Raw genomic sequence first — 21,770 nt, forward strand, 5'->3', positions numbered from 1 at the left:
ACTCTGGGGTATTTTGTTCCAGCAGCTGAGCTGACTAAACATGAGAATAATATCTGGGATCAGTGAGATGACGGGTGTTATATGTCGTGAATACAGCGTTGGCAAGACCATCCATGCCACAGGCATCCCATGGCATGCCGTGGTGTGTCCGGCACCGTGCTTGGCGGCCAGACACTTACCAGGAGCCCAGTGGGCAGACTCGGTGCGCGAAGGCCACACCGCCACCCAGTGCACGGGTGCGGAGGGCTGCGTGTGCGCCCGGCGTGGCCAGCCCTGGCCCCCGACCCACCTGTATCATGTAGAGCTGGGCGATGCGGTACTCCTCCACGGTCATCGGCAGAGGAATTCGATACTCCTTTATAATCATCTTGGAGTCCACGCCTTCCCGGCGATGGGGAACTGCGTGTTGGGACTTCTAGGTGACGAGGTTCCTTACATAACCATGACAGAGCTCACCAAGGACCCCTGAGGGAGAGAGAAAGGACAGGTGAGTCACCTTCTGCAAAGACTGATGGGTACAAGAACACTGAGGAAGGGCGGGGCCTATACCTGAGGCTAGAGTTCTGGTCCCCGTTCTGCTGTGAGCCCACCACGTGACCTTGAACAAGTCCCCTGCCCCAGCCTCCAGTGTGACTCAGTTGGTGGTGTGTCATTCCGTACACCAGGAGGTCGCTGGTTTGATTCCTGGTCAGGGCATATGCCCGGGTTGTGGGCTTGATCCCCAATAGGGGGTGAGCAGGAGGCAGCCAACTGATGTTTCTCTCTCATTGATGTTTCTCTCTTTCTCTCTCAAATCAATAAAAAAAAAAACATAAAAAAGAAATCATAGCGACACAGCTGATCCTCACAGCCAATTGGCCTAGAGGTCAATTCCTCCCAGTGATACCAACAACAATCAAGGCTTAACTACAACAAGACTGTGCATACAGCCCACAAAGGGGTGCACCAAGAGTGTCCACCTCAGGTAACTGGGGAGGCTGAGCCACTGGGCCCTATAGGACACCTAGCACACAAAGCTACTCTATCAACTCAGGGGAGCAGCCAAAATGCAGAGACAAAGAAACAGGTCACAAATGACAGAAATGGAGGAAAGCAAACGACTGGATATAGAGTTCAAAACCACGGTTATAAGGTTTTTCAAGAATTTTCTAGAAAAGGCCAATAAATTTAGCAAGACCCTCGAGGATATGAAAAAGAACCAACTAGAAATTAAGCATACACTGACTGAAATGAAAAATAATATACAGAGATCCAACAGCAGACTAGAGGATCGCAAGAATCAAGTCAAAGATTTGAAATACAAAGAAGTAAAAAATACCCAACTGGAAAAGCAAAAAGAAAAAAGAATCCAAAAATATGAAGATAGTGTAAGGAGCCTCTGGGACAACCTCAAGCGTACCAACATCTGAATTATGGGGGTGCCAGAAGAACAGAGAGAGCAAGATACTGAAAACCTATTTGAAGAAATAATGACTGAAAACTCCCCCCACCTGGTGAAAGAAATAGACTTACAAGTCCAGGAAGCGCAGAGAACCCCAAACAAAAGGAATCCAAAGAGGACCACACCAAGACACATCATAATTAAAATGCCAAGGGCAATGCCAAAATCGGTTTGGCTCAGTGGATAGAGCGTCGGCCTGCGGACTCAAGGGTCCCAGGTTCGATTCCGGTCAGGGGCATGTACCTTGGTTGCGGGCACATCCCCAGTAGGGGGCGTGCAGGAGGCAGCTGATCGATGTTTCTCTCTCATCGATGTTTCTAACTCTCTATCCCTCTCCCTTCCTCTCTTCCTCTCTGTAAAAAAATCAATAAAATATATTAAAAAAAAAATAAAATAAAATGCCAAGGGCAAAAGACAAAGAGAGAATATTAAAAGCAGCAAGAGAAAAACAGTTAGTTACCTACAAGGGAGCACCCATACGAATGTCAGCTGATTTCTCAACAGAAACTATGCAGGCCAGAAAGGAGTGGCAAGAAATATTCAAAGTGATGAATAGCAAGAACCTACAACCAAGATTACTCTACCCAGCAAAGCTATCATTCAGAATTGAAGGTCAGATAAAGAGCTTCACAGATAAGAAAAAGCTAAAGGAGTTCATCACCACCAAACCAGTATTATATGAAATGCTGAAAGGTATTCTTTAAGAAGAGGAAGAAGAAAAAGGTAAAGATAAAAATTATGAACAATAAATACATATCTATCAACAAGTGAATCTAAAAATCAAGTGAATAAAAAATCTGATGAACAGAATAAACTGGTGAATATAATAGAATCAGGGGCATAGAAAGGGAGTGGACTGACAATTCTTGGGGGGGGAAAGGGTGTGGGGAGTGCGGGAAGAGACTGGACAAAAATCGTTCACCTATGGATGAGGACAATGGGGGGGGTGGGTAAGGGCAGAGGGTGGGGTGGGAACCGGGTGGAGGGGAGCTATGGGGGGAAAAAAGAGGAACAATTGTAATAATCTGAACAATAAAGATTTATATTAAAAAAATCATAGCCTTTGAGTCAGCCAATTCTTTTACCACCTCCCAGCTATGGCCGTGAGCAAATTCCCTAATCTCTTTGATCTTTCATTTTACCTCCCACAAAATTCTCCCATCCTGCCCATAAATGCTCAGTCCAGTTCTGACCAGCACTCAGCTGGCAGTCAGGGTCTGAGCAGGGGCTGGAAGGCAGGCGTCCAGGCCTGTGTGTGGCCCAGCTTCCCGCCTGCGCTGCAGACTCCAAACCACCGCCATCAGAGAAACACAGCCGAGCACCCAGGGCATGCACATCCAAAGGACACTTGGCCCCTTGCCAGGCCCTGGTGGGCACGATGGGGTCCCCTTGCTCTCTTCCTGGTTGAGCCTGAAGCAAGGGGCCCCAGGCAGACTGCAGCCCCCTCATGAAAGGCGGCGGAGTGGCTTGTGTGTCTTCCTGTCCCCCGAGCCCTCCTCGCCTGCCCGGCAGCTGAACCCTCAGACAATCTCATTATGCCTATTCCAGGCTGCCCGGGCGCGCGAGGCAGACACACATTTCATCGTCCCTGGTGGAGTCGGGTGGACTAGACAGAACGATATTTTACTGCTTTACACTGGGCAGCCTTGGGGGCCTGGCACAGGGAGGGGAAGAAAGAAAAAGGAAGTCTTGAGAGGTCTTTCTATGAGGGAAGCCAGGCAAGGAATCCGGGGGACCCGTGCGCACCTCGCCCCAGGAGCACGGCCCAGGCCCCTCCCTCCGAGGACAGGGGCGAATCCTCGACGGAGCCTCAATGATGGCACCTGGCCCTAGGTCTCTAGGAGATCCTGGGGCTCCCCGAAGCCCTGGATTCATGACCCTAGGAAGGACCCCCGTTCATCAGTGTCTTTGAGGGAACAGCAGGGCCAGACAACGTCAGAGTGGAGACCACTGGGCGTGGCAACCAGGGCCGTCCTAGGGGGAGGGATCCGCCCTGGGCAAGGTGTGTCTGGAGCCCTGGCCTGGATTTGGGGTGGGAGTCACCCTCCTGGTCCTCAGGCAGCCAGCCTGTCCAGCCAGAGCCCACACAGGGAGGAGAGAGGACAGGCCTGCAGTTGACGAGAACGTGTGGTGCCATCCACGGAATCGAGGGCAGGAGCCCAAGGCCGTCAGGGACCCTCTAGGCATCGTAGGAAAAAGGCAACGTCCAGCTCAGCTGGTGTTGCTCAGTGGTTAGGCGTGACCTATGAACCAGGAGGTTACGGTTCCATTCCTGCTCCCCACATGCCGGGGCTGTGGGCTCGATCCCCAGTGGGGGGCGTACAGGAGGCAGCCCATCAATGATTCTCTCTCATCATCGATGTCTCTCTCTCTCTCTCTCCCTCTCCCTTCCTCTCTGAAATCAATACAAATATATTTAACAAAAAAAATACTTAAAAAAGAAAAAGGCAACGCCCGGGCCTCAGAAACAGCTTCGGGCTCAAAGGGGCGGGTGGCCAGGCTGGCGGGCTGCGGTGAAGACGGGTCGGTTACAGGGAGTGGATCGAAGTGGGGGCGCAGGAGCAGGCAGGAAAGGCGGACACGTCCTTCCAGGGGAGGCCACCGCGAGGCGCCCTACCTGGGAGGGAAGCACGAGAATCGAGGGCACAGAACCGAGTCCGTATTCCACGATCAGCGGGGTCTGACGTCACAGGTGGACTTTAGGAGGGAGGCTGTGCGGGGACAACGCGGGTGGAATGTGTCCAAACGCGACTCGGCTGCGCTCTGCCCGTTAGGTCTGGAGCGGCTCCAAGGCCAGCGGAGCCTGCCAGGCACTGGCAGCACGGGGGGGGGGGGGGGGGGGCGGTGGCTGGCAGGAAGCTGGGGCCACACACAGCTCCTGGGGACCTGGGGCATCTGGAACGCCTCTTCTGCCTTTCTGTGGTCTCTCCTCCACTTCCTCCGCCCCTGCTTCCCAAACCTGCCGGTCCCCAATCAGGGGCCAGAGTGGGTAATAGGAAAAGGACTTCATCTGCCCCCATCCATCCAGGATGATGGGCTCCAGATGAACCGAGGGGCCGCAGGTTCGTGGGAGGGGAAAGGGGCAGTTTTTGTACCCCAGGGCCAGCTGCCAGGCCTGGGGTGGGGCAGGAGAGTGTGTATATGAAGTTAACCCATCGGCCGCCTCTCTGTCCCCTGAGGGTACAAGCAGGACCAGGCATATCCCCAGAGAAAGTCTGAGCTGGAAGGAGCTGGGGATCCCTGCCCTCAGGGTAGCTTCACCTTTATCTTCTTTAAAAACATCTATTTTTATTGATTTTAGAGAAGAAGGAAGAAGGAGAGCTAGAAACATCAATGATGAGAGAGAATCATTGATCGGCTGCCTCCTGCACACAGTGCACTGGGGATCGAGCCCGCAACCCGGGCATGTGCCCTGACCTGGAATCAAACCATGACCTCCTGGTTCATAGGTCGACGCTCAACCACTGAGCCACGCTGGCCTGGCTCACCTGTCTCTTTAAGACAGTGGACTTCCACCTGGTGGCTGGGCCCTGAGGACCCCACTCCAGTCCAAACATCAACTTATAAAGGAGGAGATGACGCCTGGAGTTCCAGGTGTGATGAGCTGCAGGGCATAGCGCCCTCTCCCCTCCTGCTGGGAACACCCCAACCAAACAGCACCAGGGAGGAGGGTGGGGGGCTTTTTATCGCTAAGGTGCAGAGAGCAAAGCATCCTGCTCCAGGGCGGCCTCGAGCCCAGGGCGATCGGCACCCCAATTTTGTGACTTATACACCCGTATCAGGCTCGCCAGCTCTGGGCTCGCTTATCAGGAAAAGGGAGAGGAGATCTGCACGTGAGGCTCAACTCCATAACCAGGCAAATAAAGTCCTTAAATTATAGTCTGAACAAGAAATCTTACTATCCGGGTGCCGGAATTCGGGCGCTGGGGGGTCCCTGTGGCTTGAAGGGCACCTGGGCCCGTGAGATGACAGCCCAGTTGTCCGACTGTGGCACTCAGTAGGGACTCAGGAAGGTCTGCTCGGCAAACGGTCCCCAAGCCCATCTCCGGGCAAAAGCCGCCACCGAGCAGCCAACGTGCTGACGGCAAATTGCTCCGTTAGCTGCTCCTTGGAGCAGAGGCGCCGCCAAGAACAGCGCACCCTCCCTGCCGCGTCCCCGCCAGCTCAAACTGTTCGCAGAGCCAGACACCCCCCAAGAGCATGTGCAGGGGCACAAGCCCAGCCAGATAGACAGACAGACAGAGGCTGCGCCCTGTTACCCACGGCGGGGCGGGGCCCTGATGAGATAGGGCGTGCGCGGTGGCCCAGATGACCTTGGCGTGGCCGCCAGCCCCTCTTAGATGCCCACGATTTACCGTTTATCGCACTCGGAAAGGCAGTGCTGGGAAGCCGCGGGGCCAGGCGGGAAGAGAAAGCCGGAGGGGCTGTCACTTGACAAAGCCACACAGAGTCAAGGGCAGCAGGCCTGACAGTCGGCGTTGTGTGGCCTGCGATCCGGGCCTGATCTACTGCGCCCTGGGGTGAGCGGGTGCAGGTGCCTCAGGCCGCCCACATTAGGTCCAAATGTTCTACTCAGAGGCAACAAGCAGGCCAAGCTGCATCCTGGGCCAAAAGGCCAGGCCAGGGTCCCCAGGGGGCGGTGCGCACACGTGTGTGTGCCCAAGCAAACTCGTGTCCGCACAGCTCTGCCCGGGTCTTGCTCAACCCCAGTGAGCGAGCGAGCGAGCGACCAGCGTGGCCTTTACGGCCAGGCTCCCAGGGTGGCGGAGAACACCGCATGCCTGGAAAGCTTCCAGGGAACTGGCTCTGCTTTTCAGAATTATTAGCTTCCCTTCAGTGCCCCATAAAAACCCTCCCGCAGATGATGGATGCCAGCCTTGTCCACGGCCGGCGGGGGGGGCGGGGGGGGGGGGCGGGGGGGGCGGGGAAGCACAGAGGAAAAATAAACACTGGTCAAGCCTGGAAGGCCCGTGGGCATAACATGGGAGCAGAAGGCACCAGAGGAGCTGGGCTGCCGGTCAGCTGCACAGACTGGGCACTGCCCAGCGCCCAGCGGGGTCGTTCTCACGGACGACACCAGGACTGGCACTCCCTACAGCTGGGCAGTGCGGGCAAAGGGCCCCGCCTGCTTTGGGACAATGTTTTCCATAGTCCAAGGCCCGCCCCTCACGGTCACCTTATCCTAGCGTGAGGACCCCTCCCTTCTCAGGAACTGCCCATCGGTAACTCGTGGGCAGGAGGACCTGACCAAGGCTGGACAGGAGTCCAGGGAAGGGCTGGCCTCTCTCGGGGCATTGTGGGGGCGGGGCAGGAATCAAGCGCTCAGCCCAGGGAACCCCAGAGAATCAGGCATCTCTCATGAGCTGAATCGCAATGGTGTCTCCAGCGCTCTGTCCCCTTCTCCAAACCACTCTCCATTCCTGCCTCTTGATTGATTGATTTGAGAGAGAGAGAGAGAGGGAGAGGGAGAGGGAGAGACATCAATTTGTTGTTCCACTGATTCATGCATTCATTGGTTGCTTTTTTTTTTTTAAATATATTTTTTTATTGATTTCAGAGAGAGGAAGGGAGAAGAGAGAGATAGAAACAATGATGAGAGAGAATCATTGATTGGCTGCTTCCTGCATGCCCCCTATTGGGGATCAAGCCCGCAACCCAGGCATGTGCCCTTGAGTGGAATCGAACCTGGGACCCTTCAGTCCGCAGGCCAACTCTCTGTCTATTGAGCCAAACCAGGTAGGGCTCATTGGTTGCTTCTTGTATGTGTCCTGACCGGGGACCGAACTCACAACCTTAGTGTCTGGGGACGACGCTCTAACCAGGGGTCCTCAAACTTTTTAAACAGGGGGCCAGTTCACTGTCCCTCAGACCGCTGGAGGGCCGGACTGTAGTTTTAAAAAAAAAAACTATGAACAAATTCCTATGCGCACTGCGGGCCCGGGACGAGTCGGCTGCTAAGCAGGACAGGCAGCGGCACCCGGCGGGCCGGATAAATGTCCTCGGCGGGCCGCATGTGGCCTGCGGGCCGTAGTTTGAGGACGCCTGCAACCAATTGAACTACCGGGCCAGGGCCCTGCCTCTGCCTTTCGCCAGGTCCGGAAAACTCCCAGCGATGATGTCTCCACACTCGGCCTCCGGCTTATCTGTCTCTTTCCTTTCTGGAAATCTCCTCAGACGGATGCTCGGTGCCCTCCTCAGTGCGGCCCATCCTCTCTGCTGCTGCCCCGCCGCCCTCTCTCCAGGGCTGTGTTCCGGGCGGCGTCCTCTACGCTGGCTCCCAGTTGCCGTCCTCTCTTCAGCTCTGACTATTCTGTGAACACCCTCGGTGGTTGTTTCTCAAATCCGCTTCATCGTGTTTCATGCCTTTTTTGGTTCCCTGCACGTATTTGCAACTTGCCTTTCATTAGTCTCGATGCAGCGAGCGTGGCTGTGGGATCCACGGCGCCTACACGCTGCCGCACCTCAAGGCCGGCGGGCTGCCTCTGCCGTCGCTGTGCGGCCTGGCCCCGTGGGCTCGGGCTGCTGATCTGCTCCTCCGCCCACTTAGTTATTTTTGACTCCGAACTGCTCGTGTCCCGCGGAGGTTATTTGCAGAAATCCTGGGAGACACAGGACAGGGTCTGTTTTTCTGAGAAAATCTCGACTTGCTTCCCCGCAAGCCTGGTTCCCGCCCCTCTGAGACCCTCGAGTCCCAGCTCGCGGTCCTCCGGCCACCGTTCTCGCGCCTGTTCTTCCCCCGGGCTGCCCTCACCAAGCCCCACCCCTGGTGGCTTCACGCAACACAAACGGGTCCTCTCGAAGTTCTGGGAGCCGCGAGTGCAAATGTGGTGCCGTGGTGAGGTTGGCGCCTCGTGCCATTGCTCTCTCAGGGGTGGGCGGGAGGGGGGCGGCAGGCAAGTCCTGGTGGCATTTGGATCTGCAGCTCCGGCCGCTGCTGGGGCTGCTGCCCCGTCCCTCCTCCTATGGTGACACGAGCACCCGGGCGTGTCGCCTTCTCCCCAAGCACAGACAGGACGTCTGTCACTCACACCCCGGGACGCCCCTTCCTTCGACCTTCTGTGTGCCGTTCCCTTGCTGAGCGAGTGTTTTTCTCCTAAAGGGCATGAAGATCAATGTCACTCGACCCCGAGATCACACGGTGCTGAAAGGTTCCAATCCCAGGAGGTGATTTTCCTTTTGCTCATCATCCTGACACCTCACCGTCTACCTTCTGAGACCACGGGCGCCGTGGGGAGTCGGTCCGGTCGGGGAAGGATGTGGCTGTGGAGGGCAGACGCGGGTGGCACGAAGCCCAGGGTCCTGGACACACGCCACCCTTTCCCACGCGGAGACTTCACCGTGACACACGGGCACGTTCTGCCGATCTGGGGGTTGCCCCGGGCTTCTAGCCAACCTGAGTCCACCTGCCGGGGCCTGGAGCGACCGACCTTGAAGGCTTCTCCCGGCAGGAGGCGGGGACTCACCGCTCGGCCCACCTGCCTGCACAGCGCCAGGCGGGCGGGGTGCTAAACAGACACAATCCTTGGGACGAAAATAAAACCCGGCTCGGTGACATCTTGCCGCAGCTTCGCAGGAACAGCAGGCTCCTGTGTACACACTGTCCCGCGCCGCACGCCTGTTTGCAAATTCATCACACACATCGGCCGACGCTGCTCCGAGGGGAGCTCAGGCGACAGGGTCCTCTGATCAACTTCAAAACCAGCCCCGTCTCCTCCAGCAGGCCCCGGGTGGGGACTCCCCTTCTCTTCTTGCCAGACTCTTAAGCCCCCAATCTTGCTGCCCTCCCCCACAGAAATGCTCAGGCGGCGGGGGGGTGGGGGGGGAGCAGGGGTTGGTGCTGGGGGCTCCCCAGTTGCCTGTCTACAAGTGTCCCCAATATACTAGTAATATGATGGGGGTGTTTTTGTTGGTTTTAAATATATATTTCCCTAACCGGTTTGGCTCAGTGGATAGAGCATCAGCCTGCGGACTGAAGGGTCCCGGGTTCGATTCCAGTCAAGGGCATGTACCTTGGTTGCGGGCACATCCCCAGTGGGAGGTGTGCAGGAGGCAGCTGATCGATGTTTCTACCTCTCTATCCCTCTCCCTTCCTCTCTGTAAAAAGTCAACAGAATATATTAAAATATATATATACTTTTTTATTGATTTCAGAGGGGAAGAGAGAGGGAAAGGGAGATAGAAACATCAACAATGAGAGAGAATCATTGATCGGCTGCGTCCTGCACGCCCCACACTGGGGATCAAGCCCACAACCCGGGCATGTGCTCTGACCGGGAATCGAACCAGTGACGTCCCGGTTCATAGGTCAGTGCTCAACCACTGAGCCAGGCCGGCCGGGCCATAGTACAATGGTTTGTTTTTTTAAAAATATATATTTTATTGATATTTTACAGAGAGGAAGGGAGAGGGACAGAGAGCTAGAAACATCGATGAGAGAGGAACATTGATCAGCTGCCTTCTGCACACCCCCCCTCCGGGGATGTGCCCGCAACCAAGGTACATGCCCTTGACCGGAATCGAACCCGGGACCCTTCAGTCCGCAGGCCGACGCTCTATCCACTGAGCCAAACCGGTTTTGGCTACAATGGTTTTAAGACAGACGCACACACATTTGTAACACGTCAGTGGAAACTATTCGAAAGCAAAATGAAGAGATGGAGAGGAGGTCGAGAGTGATGCCTTTTTTTTTTTTTTTAAATATATTTTATTGATATTTTACAGAGAGGAAGGGAGAGGGATAGAGAGCCAGAAACATTGATGAGAGAGAAACATCGATCAGCTGCCTCCTGCACACCTCCCACTGGGGATGTGCCCGCAACCAAGGTACATGCCCTTGACCGGAATCGAACCTGGGACCCCTCAGTCCGCAGGCCGACACTCTATCCACTGAGCCAAACCGGCTTTGGCGAGAGTGATGCCTTTTAATGACAGGGTCACACCCACCAGCCCCCGGCGCAGCCCCGCCTCTCTGGGGCTCTTCCTGGAGATGTCAACCTCTCCCCACCTGTGCTCCCAGGTCCACCTGGCTCCTGGGACACTCCTGGTCCCAAGCCCCATGCAGCTTCCTGTGTCAGCTCTGAGGGTCCCAGGACGGAGTCCCCGATCCCGGCCCTGAGGTCAGGCGGTGGGGGAGGGTCAGTGGGAAAAGCGTCAGGCCGAGCTGGGCCACTTGTATGTCTCCTAACTCTGGCCTCCACTTACCGACGGGGCGGGAGGGCTAACACCTGAACTTCGAGGGAGCTCTCAGGCAGCGCGGGCCACGTGGAGGAGCGGGGGCTGAGAGCTCACGCTCACGTTGCCTGGGAGACAAACTCCTCTTCTATTTAGGGTTGCCCCCGCAGAGCTCCGTGCCAGCTCCCTACTCCCTCCGCCCCACCCTGAAGGCTTCACCTGAGCAGACAGACGTGGGGACGGTGCCCCCCTGGCCACCACCCCGGAGGGTGCCTTGGCGGGCCTCAGTCAGGTTCTCGGTGTCAGCGCTCCTGACAACACCAGGAGGCGCTGCCTCCTTCCACAGACCTAACTGCACTGCCCTGCCTCCTCTTCCAGGAAGCCCTCCTGGGTTGACAGAGAAAGGCTCGCAGTCTTTCTGCTCTCTCCAGCCCTGTGTGATGGACACTGCCCTCCCCGGCCTGGGCCTGGGGATCTGGTTCTCTTCACATTCAGCCCAATTAGGGGCTCACCTGCACTTGACACTTCCCCAGGATTTCATTAAGAATGAGGCCCATGAGGCCTGGCCAGGGAACCAGGAGGTCACTGTTCGATTCCCGGTTGGGGCACATGCCTGGGTTGTGGGCTTGATCGCCAGTAGGGGGCGTGCAGGAGGCAGCCGATCAATCCCGATCAATGATTCTCCCTCATCATTGATGTTTCTATCTCTCCCTTCCTCCCTGAAATCAATGAAAGTATGTATTAGAGAAAAAGAAGAAAGAATGAGGCCAATCACCAGAGACTGGAACATGCGTAAAGTTTCCCTGTTCACTTGGCCTTGCCCGGGGACCGGGCAGGTGTGCACTGAAGTCACTGTTCGCCTGGGCGAGTCGAGTGCTCTCAGCACCAGCTGCTGGGCACGGACGAGGTCGGGATGACACGGGCGCTCATGCAGAAGGGACTAAGTGAGAGGCAGGAGCTACCGCGGGAGGTGGGCCCCGGGAGGCCCTGCAACGGGGAGGGCTCCCGCTTCCCTCCTCCCCGCCACGCTGCCCTCCCCGCGCATCTGGTGCCCACATGCTTGCTCCCGCCCAATTTCAACATACTGAGCCTGCAGACCCAGCAGACAGGTGGCAGTGCCCCCAGAGTCCCCTCCTGGAGAGGCAGCAGGATGCAAGGGCAGGTTTGAGCCCCAGCACCTGCCCTGCTCACCTCTCTGTCCTTAGAAAGAAAACGTAAAACCCTGAGCCTCAGTTTGCTCATCTGTAAAGGGGGGATGTCAATACATCGAACGAGGGGGTCAGGCATGAGTGTGCAGAGCACCCCACGCTGTGCCTGGCAGCGGAGATGTGTTCTAGCGCCTACAGTGATATTAAAAATAGCCCACCGCTGGGTACTGCCAGGGGCTGGGGGCTGGAGGTGCTGGGGGTGGCATCGCCCCTTCAGCTCCTGGAGCCTCAGGGGAGGGACGCTGTGGTGGGTGGGGGGCAGGTGCTATTTGTAAATGGTACAAAGCAGAGGCCTTCCCCTGGGGCCCAGAGGCATTTAAGAATTCAGAACTCTCCCCGCACTTTCGATGGTAATAGCGCATTTTCCAGCAGCATCCAGTAACCAAATTGGACATTTCTGCAGTGAAATGTGTGAACGGAGAACACAGAAAGGCTATAGATAGCCTCCCCCAGCTATAAATAGCCTCACCTCGGTTCAGATGCGATTTGGCTGCCAAATGAGTTATGAAAAAGCGTTTGGTTTTCGGAGCTTGCTGGATTTTGGAAGCGAGGATCGGGGACCGGCCGTGGCTCGGCACATCAGCGTTTTTCACCACAGACTGGGAAACAGCCGTGCGTCAGCCCCGGTTCACCTCACAGCCGACGCGGTCCAGATGGGGGTCCCACCCACCCGCCCTGACCCAGGGGACACAGCAAGGAGATCCATGGGTCCCGCAGCCAAACCCAGCCAAACACACACAGACACAGACAGCAACGCGTGTGAATGCAATCACACCAGCCGCGGGCACAGAGGCCGGCGGCGGTGGAAGCCCAGCTCTGGGGACGAATCCCAGCCCCGTGCAGCCTTGGGGGCCAGGGACACCTGCTCAGGTCGGCTCCCGCTCTCGTGCCTGCCCAGGCGGCACCTGGACAGGAGTGAGGGGCGGGGCGGGGCTCAGCAGCCAGTGGCTTCCTACTTTCTGGACCCTGGAGGGGCCAGGAGAATGCCAGGCAGACAGGGACAGCGGCTGGCTGGCTGGTGCTGCCTTAGGAGCTGGGGCCTTGGGGGCGTGGCCTGCCCGCCTCAGGCAGCTTCGTCCCTTCCCTGGGAGGTCTGAAATCTGAATAACCGTTAGTGAGGAGCGAGGAGCGTGATCACCGCCCCTCACCCCAGGCCTGGAGCGTGGGAAACGCTGACGTCTGTGATGATGTTTCAATGCACAATATAAAATGGGGGGGGGGGAGGGGCAGCCCCTTCCATCCCAGAAATGCCCTCCTGCCCCCAGGACTCCCTCCTGAGGCAGGACCTTCCTGGGTCCTGAGCCGCGTCCCCTGTGCGAACGCAGACAGGATGCCAACAGAACCTCCCACCGCTCTGGCCGCCACCAGAGCTCCCACGAGAAGGGGTTCAGAGTCTGGAGGGAAGAGCCGCGAGCGGAGACGGGCTCACCCTGGAGGAGGCGGCAAGACATCAAAGGCAGGGTGCAAGCTTTGGAGCGGACGGGTTCCACCCTCCCCTTGGTCTGCCAGTTAAACTCTCAGAACCTCAGTTCTGTGTGTATAAAAGTAGGTCCCGCCCAGCTGGCGTGGCTCCGGGATTGAGCGTCGACCTATGAACTAGGAGGTCACGTTTCGATTCCTGGTCAGGGCACAGGCCCCGGTTGTGGCCTCGATCCCCAGTGTGGGGCGTGCAGGAAGCAGCCGATCAATACTGATGGATGATTCTCTCTCATCATCGACGTTTCTATCTCTCTCTCTCCCTCTCCCTTCCTCTCTGAAATAAGTTAAAAAATATATTTTTTAAAAGTAGGTCCAATGCCACATCAGGGTGCACCCCACAGGGTGTCCGGGGAACAAGGGAAGAGGCAGTGAGTGTGTAATGTGCCCAGCAAACAAGACCCAAGAAATGGCAGCGCTGCCGTTATCATCTGACGATGACGATGGGGATGGTGGCATAGCCCCGTCAACCGGCATCCCTTTGAGCTGTATCCTCACACTCAAACCTGCCAGGGTTCGGAGAAATAACCCGGCGGTCCTGTTACCAACCTTCCCACCGCCCGTCTGGGACCTCTGTCCCCACCATCACACAAGGCAGGTCGGCAAACGCGCTGTCCCCATCTCCAATTGGAAAACAGAAGCCAAGAGAACAACAGGGCCTTGGTCAAGGTCACCGGGGCCTTAGTCAAGGTCGTCTGGTAAGTCAGTCCCAGGGAGGGAATGAGAACCCTTGATTCTGGGGTCAGGGCTACACCAAACCCATCCCAGCTGGCACCCGGAAGCCGGCAGCCCCAGGCACCCTCTTGGCATTCTCTGGGGCGTCAGGTGGGCCAGGCTGGGAGCAGCTCGGGCAGAAGAACTCGAGGGGAGGGCTCGAAGAGGGGGTGGCTGGGGTGCGGGGAACTGAGTCATGCTCGGGGCCCCAGCCCACCGCACACAGCCTGGCTCTCCTATCGCTGGCGGGGAGCCTGGGCTATTTTGGGAGGCTCTGCACACAGCCTGCCACTTCCCTGCCGGGCTGACAGTCAAAAACCAAACCAAACCCAGCAACAGCCCCGAGCAGGGCAGGGTGGGAAGTGAGCAGGCGCCGAGCAGCCCCGCTGAACAGCAGGCCGGGGGCAGGCGGGGGCGGCAGGGGCACGCAATCCCCCACCCCGCACCACACACAGAGGCCGTGAGACAAACAAAACTAGTGGAGGCCGTGAGGCGCCCTGGGAAAGACCCGCTGTAGAGCCAGACAGACCTACGTTCGAATTCACGCTTTTCTTGAGCGAGTCACCTACCCACTCCGGGCTTCCGTTTACCTGTCTCCCAGGGTGCGGGGGATTCAGTGAGGTAACCCCGAGGCCCTGGGCTCGTATGCTAAGGGGGAGGCCTGTCCTTGGCCTCCAGCCACCTCTGCGGGGCAGCCCCCTCCAGCCCCCGCCTGCGGGTGCCCCGTGGGGACACAGGGCCCTGGGAGGGACAGGGACCCGCCCGAGGTCCCCAGCAGGTCATGGCAGGGCTGGGCTCAGTCTGGTGTCGGTGTGATTGTGCGGAGGCCGAGGTCAGCGTCACACGGATGTGTGTTCAGGGACACACAGACACAAAGGCTCTCGCAGGAGCCAAGTGTCGAGGGGACAACTCTAGCACGTGCCCCGGGGGTGAAGTGTGCAGCGAGGCAGGGCAGAGCAGAGGAGAGCAGGGGTGGGGTGCCCAGCGCCCCGGAAGGGTTCCGGGGCGAGGTGGCAGGATGCTGAGCTATAAGACAGGTGAGGGGAGGAGACCCAGCTCCGGAATCTGACAGGGCAGAGGGGCAGAGAAAGGGGTCGGGTTTGCTGACCTGCAACCTCAGAAGCCAGCCTGAGGGTGGCGCTGGCATCTGGGACTGGCCTTGCCGTATCTCCTAGGCGGCCCTGGGAGGAGGGTCCCCGAGCTCCGCGATGGCTGTCAGAGGGGACCGTCCACCCCGAGACAAGCACAGGCTCAGAGCCCTCGGGGCTGGCAATGCTGTCTGCAACACCAGCCCTGCAAGGGCCGCTGGACTACCTCCCAGGACGGGAGGCTCACTACCTACAAGGCCCTGCGAGAAAGTCCTCCCAGGAGGGGTCTGCCTTCCAGGGACTCAACCGGGGGTCTTGGCTGGCTCTGCTCCAGGTCCCCTTAAGGTAGGAGTCCAAGTGAACACCCCCCTCCAGGGTGGCTGCCCCAGCACCCGCCACCTCCTCTGCTCTGGGCGGTTCAGCCTATTAACAGAGGCAAAGCTGCCCTCGCTGGCGACAGAGCCCGAGGCTGCACAAGCCCCAGATCTGTCTCCTGGGACCTGCTGCCAGCCCGCTGCACCCCGGCCTGTGCGGCAGGCCTGCCCTTCATGTGGTGGCCTTCTGAGTGCTGGGTGTAGAAGGTGGAAGAGTGTCCCCCCAAATTCCCTCCACCTGAAACCTCAGAATGTGCCCTTCCTTGGAAACAGGGTCTGTGCAGGTGTAATTAGCGAAGGCTCTAGAGGACACCATCCTGGATTCAGGATGGACGCAAACCCAGTGACGCGTCCTGATAAGACCGACACTCAGAGGGGACAGCCACGGGGAGACGGAGGCAGAGATCGGAGTGACGCAGCCCCGAGAAACCAGGACGTCGGGAGGCAGGCCATACCCCGCGCTGACCGCCTGGACCTTCCCCAGGGTCCCCTGCAGGGGCGCCTATGGGAGAACAGCCCACTGGCCGGGAGGGGGACGCTGGCACCCGGGCAGGACGGAGCAAGCCTGTCACAGGGCCGCAGCCCAGTTAGCCCAGGGAAGTCCACTATGAAGACACTCGAGGGGACGTGGCCACTGGGCCTGCCCTCCCCACACCCAGCGGCCAGCCCAGCCCTGCAGGTCCTCGGCGCCCAGCCACAGGCTGGAAACACTCGCTGGGTGAGGTCCTAACCCAGGGACTTCAGGTGTCCCTGATGAGAAATGTTTGACCCCACCCGACCTCTGCCTCAGCATCTCCCCCTCCTGCCCCCTCCACATTGGAGAACATTTCCCTGGGGAAGGAGAGCTCGCCAAGGCACCTGGAAACGGCAGGACTGACACCAGCGTCTCCCGGGTCCCTGCAGCTCCGACAGCTCAGCATCTGCAAAGCCTGGCACTCCCCGGCCAAGGCTAGGGGTCGGGGGACGGTGACGCTGGATCACCGAGATCGCAAACAGGCACGGAAATGAGCTGCTTCAGAATCGTCCAGTGAGCTTATTCTAGGGCCGGCTCCAGGCCCTGCCTCCCGGCCTCCGGAAGAGAGGAGGCCCAGGTCCCCGCGTTTCACACGTGCTCCCCGCCCCCAGCCACTGGGAAGCCCCCCAGAGAGGGCGAATGATGGCCTGGATCAACCTCTCCCTGCAGGTGGAGAACGCGGAAGGCTCGCTGAGGTCACACAGCGGAGCCAAGACTGGAATCTCCGTCTCCTGGCCCTGCTGGTGGGGGCACCTGGAGTCAGGTGACTGAGACCCCTTCGCTCCAAGAGCCCTGCTCCCAGGTAAAGCTTCTCCCAGGTAAAGCTTCTCCCAGGTAAAGCTTCTCCCACGTAAACCCTCTCCCAGGTAAACCCTCTCCCACGTAAACCCTCTCCCACGTAAACCCTCTCCCACGTAAACCCTCTCCCATGTAAACCTTCTCCCAGGTAAAGCTTCTCCCACGTAAACCTTCTCCCAGGTAAACCCTCTTCCACGTAAACCCTCTCCCACGTAAACCTTCTCTGTGGGCCTGGTCAGTCCCGGCCCCTGGCCCGACCGTTCTCCAGGCCTCTCCCAGACCGTGATGTCGCCGCAGGCTCGCCTTGGGGCGTCCTGTGCCCGGTGGCTCCACAGGGCCGGCCCGAGTGGTTGCTCGGCAAAGACAGGCTCCTGGCCAATATTTATTTTAAATGATGGACGTCCACGCTCCGGCCCAGAGCAGCTGTCTGACCTTGGACAGCTCGCTCAAGTCCTGTGCGTGGAAAAGATCCGGGCCTCTCCCTGGCATTTCACAGGGCCACGGGGAGACCGCCAAGCAGCCGAACCCCGGGCGTGAGCTCTGAGCCCGGTGCTAACACGACCCCCACATTTGCACCATGGGCTGTGAGTGAGCTGAGGGTCCAGGGCAGGACCCAGCGGGAGACCATCCGTGGACTGGGCAGGGCCAGGGAGGCCCCGGGGTGAGGCAGGCAGGTCCCAGAGGCTCTGCCCGCCTCCTCCTCTGTACGGGGCACGGCGGGGGGGGGGTATAAATCCTGCCCCAGTGCCAACTGCCACCCCAGAGGAGCACTAGGAGCGTCTGGGCCGTCTCTGTGCGTCTTACGCCCTCAGGGGCACACCCGCCCACTGGGGAGAGCAGAGGAGGAAGCCGGCTAGTTGTGGGGGACACCCCTCAAGGCCCTGAATCGACATGACCCTTCATGTGCCGGCCCAACCCGGACGGACTGTGGGTGAGAGCCGGCCCCGAGAATGCCGAGACCGTGCCAGTGCTGCCGGACTGGACGTCACCAATGCCAGGAGGGCCCCTCCACAGCAGTAAATGGGGGGCAGAGGGGCAGGGGAGACCCACACATAAATCCTGGCCCTGCTCTCTTTCTGGGTCCAGGGGAGGCCCCCCTTGGCACCTTGGCCACACCCCGCTCTAACAGTGAGACACGCCCTGTGCCTCACTTTCCCCACCAGCACCACTGCCACGTGCCCTCGGGCGGCCGGCGGAGCCGCAGGCAGCTTAGTGACCCTGCCTCCTGACCGGAGGTCCCGCTGGCCTGACGCGGCACCGGCTCCCCGAGCACCTGGGGATGAGGAGCCGCAGCCAGCCTGGCCCTGAGGCTAGGACAGCAGGGTACGCGGTGGCCATTTGAAACCAATCCTTTGTTTAAAGTCCTACACCAGACGAGAGCCCCGTAAAGCGACCACCCCCTGGCATCTTGCTCTTTCTGGGGCCAGGCGAGGGACCCAGGCTCACGACTGCCAGCCAGGGCCCCGAGCGGGAGGACGGCCCCCCATTCCACGCCAGGAAACGCAGGCTCCCGGATTAAGCGACTTCTGCGGGGCCCGTGGCTGGGACTCAAACCCGGGTCCTGTGGCTGACAAGGTCTGCTTTTCCTGCCACCCCGGAGCTCCCCCTTTCACCCCCGCCCCCCACCTCCCATCCCAGGAGCCCCCAGTCCTGGAGGAGCACCCGGCCGGCCATCCAGGGCCGGCAGGTCCCCCGGCAGGGCTTTCGCAGGAGCTCCGGGTCCCGTCTGCACAGCCTGACAGCCGCTCGCAGTCGCAGGCAGTGCTCACGCTGTGCCCACGCCTAGAAAGCTGTGAAGTGCTTCGCCAGGCGCCAGGCGAGGTGAGGGCGCCGGGCGAACAAATGTGCTGCACGCACCGTCCCCTCTGTCCCCGGAGGCACCCTCCTTAACCCTGTTGTGCAAACCAGGAACCTGAGGTTCGGAGAGGCGCGGGAATGCTCCGAGGGCTCACACCGCGGCTGACGGCAGAGGGCGGCGAGGACGAGGTCCCCACTGGCTTTTGCCCTCTGCTCTCCCAAGCGGGTGGGTGCCCCTGAGGGTGTGAGATGGACAGAGACGGCACAGGCACTCCCAGCACGCCTCTGGGGTGTCACCTCCCGTCCTCCCTGCTGCCCCCGAGCTGTCCAGGGAGGCCATGGGACCTGGTGAGGAACGTTCTTCTCGCTGTGACAAAAGCGGGGACACGGAGGCACAGAGGGGGCAGCGGCTGCAAGGTTGGACAGAACAGCATGTTCGGGTGTCCGGTCCGGTCCGTTCCTTCCCACCAAGCTCAGCTCTGCTCGGGAGGTCCGCATGGGGCAGAACGGGCTGGGTCCAGCCCTCCCTCCAACAACTGCTCAGGGCTAGGGCTGGCCACGCGCCGGAGGGCTCTCAGGCCTGGCCGCAGTGGCTCAGTGGTTGAGCATCAACCTGTGAACCCGGTCAGGACACATGCCCGGGTTGCGGGCTCAATCCCCAGGGGGGGCCGTGCAGGAGGCAGCTGATCCATGATTCTCTCTCATCATGGATGTTTCTATCTCTCTCTCCCTCTTCCTCCCTCTCTGAAATCAATAAAAATATATTTTTAAAAAAAACATATTTAAAAAAAGAAAGAAAGAAAATGATTTTGCCGAACCGTAGGCCAAGCTGAGTGTCTGAGCCCGTGGAAGGGGGCTGGCCTAAGCTATGGCGTCGGCCGGTTCGGTGTAGCAAATGCACTTCCACTCACGACACTGAACTTAGGGTTTGTCTGGACGTCACTCAGGAGCCTCTGTGCAACCGACATGGATACAGTCTTTTCCAAACCACCCGAGAGACGGGGACTGGAACGCCAAGTGCTTGACGACAATCCTATCATGGCCCCCCTCCCCGTGCCAATCATGGGGTTCGCTGCCAAGCGCCCTCACACCTGCTTCCTTCATGCTGAGGGGTGTGAAGCAGGCGGTGCTATCGGCAGGTTACAGACGAGGAAACTGAGGCCCGGCCGACAATGGCACTTCCCACTGCACCCAGCCAGCACCCCAAGTCCTCAGCTCAGGACAGAGAGCCCCGCTCTGCAGGCTGTCTTTCTGATGACAGGACGCTGTCGTAACAAGTTTTAAAACCAAGAGAGCCAGGCTGCCCCCTCCTCCCCCAGCAGAAAGAGCAGATCGGACCCAGGCGATCAAGATGCTACAGAGCAGCGCTGACTCACACACCCTGGGCGGGAGCAGGGGGCTGGGGGGGCCGTGAGGGGCTCCCCACTCAGGCCCCGGCTGCCCCCTCGTCTCGACCTGCTTTCCTTTTCTCTCCTCAGACAACTGGATGGAGGCACTCCTCCCTGGACCCAGTGCAGAGCAGGCTGCATGTTTGATAGATAGATAATGAATGAATGAATGAATGAATGAATGAGTCAGAGATCTGAGTTCTGGCTCTGCCTTCCCAGGGTGGCCACTCAACCATTCAGAGACTCAGTCTGCTCATATGCAAAATGGGACAACAGCAAGCCCTTCCAGGTGGCTGCAGAATGATAAATGAGGTGATGTGTACGAAGGAGCCTATGAAGTGAGTGTTAAGATCCTGGTTCAGCCCTAGCCAGTTTGGCTCAGTGGATAGAGCATTAGCCGGTGGACCAAAGGGTCCCGGGTTCGATGCCGGTCAAGGGCACATACCTTGGTGGCAGGCTCCTCCCCAGCCTGGGCCCTGGTCGGGGCTCGTGCAGGAGACAACCAATCGATGTGTTTCTCTCACATTGATGTTTCTCTCTGCCTTTCCCTCTCTCTTCCACTCTCCCTAAAAATCAATGGGAAAATGTCCTCGGGTGAGGATTAACAAAAAGAAGAAGAAGAAGAGGAAGAAGGAGAAGGAGAAGAAGAAGAGGATCCTGCTCCAGTGTTTGCTAAGCCTTGCTCTGGGCAATAATGGAGAGCAAAGCTGAAGATGCCAAACTATGCACAATGTGGGGAGGGTGGACATACACACACTCACACACACATGGCCTTGTAACTCAGCACATCTTTTTCTTTTTAATTGACTTCAGGGAGGAAGGGAGAGGGAGAGAGAGATAGAAACATCAAGGATGAGAGAATCATGGATCATCGGCTGCCTCCTGCACGCCCCACATTGGGGATTGAGCCCACAACCTGGGCATGTGCCCTTGACCAGAATCGAACCCGGGACCCTTCAGTCCGCAGGCCTTCACTCTATCCACCGAGCCAAACCAGCTAGGGCGTCGGCACATCTTAAGCTCAGCCTCTCTCGGATCTGACAACACCCCTTCCTTTTGCCCCGAGGCCCTCGAAAGGCCAGGCTGGTGAGCTGGCGTCCCCCGCAGTCACAGACACAGACCTGCTGATGTCGGTGACACACCTGAGAGCTCAGCATGCCCGGGGGACGTGGGGGAGAGAGAGGGAGACAGAGAGAGAGAGAGAGAGAGAGAGAGAGAGAGAGAGAGCGCACATGTGTGTGGCTGCATGCATGTGTGTGTTCAGGGACATCCCAGGACAGACTGGGGAGAGTTTGATGCTCAAGAGCTTCCTCCTCCTGCACAGCCTCCTAAGCCATTCACGTATGACACTGAAGGACCACCTCCCACAGGTTTTCTCAAAGCCGGGCATGGGGCCGGGCGGGCACAGGGCACTGGCTAGGCCTCCCGGGGGAGGTGGTTCCGGGCCCCACAATCCCCGTCCCGCCTGGCACAGCCTGGGAGGTGGACTCCGTGCAGGGCCCGCCAGCGCACGGGGGAAGAAGCCACTTCCCCGCGGAGCTTCCTGAGCTCCGTGAGGTCTGTCGGAGCCACGGGCTGCCCGCCGCACCTTCCCTGACTCCCAGCGCTCCTCCGAACGAACGCACAGAACCACTCACCGCCTGAAAGCCGCCAGCACGGCGATTACCCCACTTTTCCTGGAATGAGCTGTCCACACGCGCGCCCGCGGAGCCAGGAGCAGCCGGGCCCACCTCCGACCTGCTCTCGCACCTTCGCAGCTGTTGGCGAGGCTTCCAAGTAAGTCCCCGCTACGGGGGATCGC

At 58.9% G+C, this 21,770-nt stretch overlaps 1 protein-coding gene across 9 annotated transcripts in view; it reads right to left on the reverse strand.

The window, feature by feature from the left end:
* Window positions 1-21,770, reverse strand: part of PITPNM2 (phosphatidylinositol transfer protein membrane associated 2) — a 100,072-nt gene that overhangs the window by 28,685 nt on the left and 49,617 nt on the right. For 8 of the 9 annotated variants that reach the window (XR_013959566.1, XM_080650499.1, XM_080650503.1 and 5 more), the window contains one exon: window positions 290-465. Coding sequence is in view for 8 of the 9 variants with exons in the window: in XM_080650499.1 (XP_080506625.1) it covers window positions 290-367 (78 nt within the window). In the remaining variant the exon portion in view is untranslated. Of the gene's footprint in view, window positions 1-289; window positions 466-5,796; window positions 5,894-21,770 lie in introns of those variants that run through there. The other variant, XM_080650502.1, reaches the window with a different exon arrangement.

This window comes from Plecotus auritus, assembly GCF_963455305.1.
Source record: "Plecotus auritus genome assembly, chromosome: 13".
NCBI lineage: Eukaryota > Metazoa > Chordata > Mammalia > Chiroptera > Vespertilionidae > Plecotus > Plecotus auritus.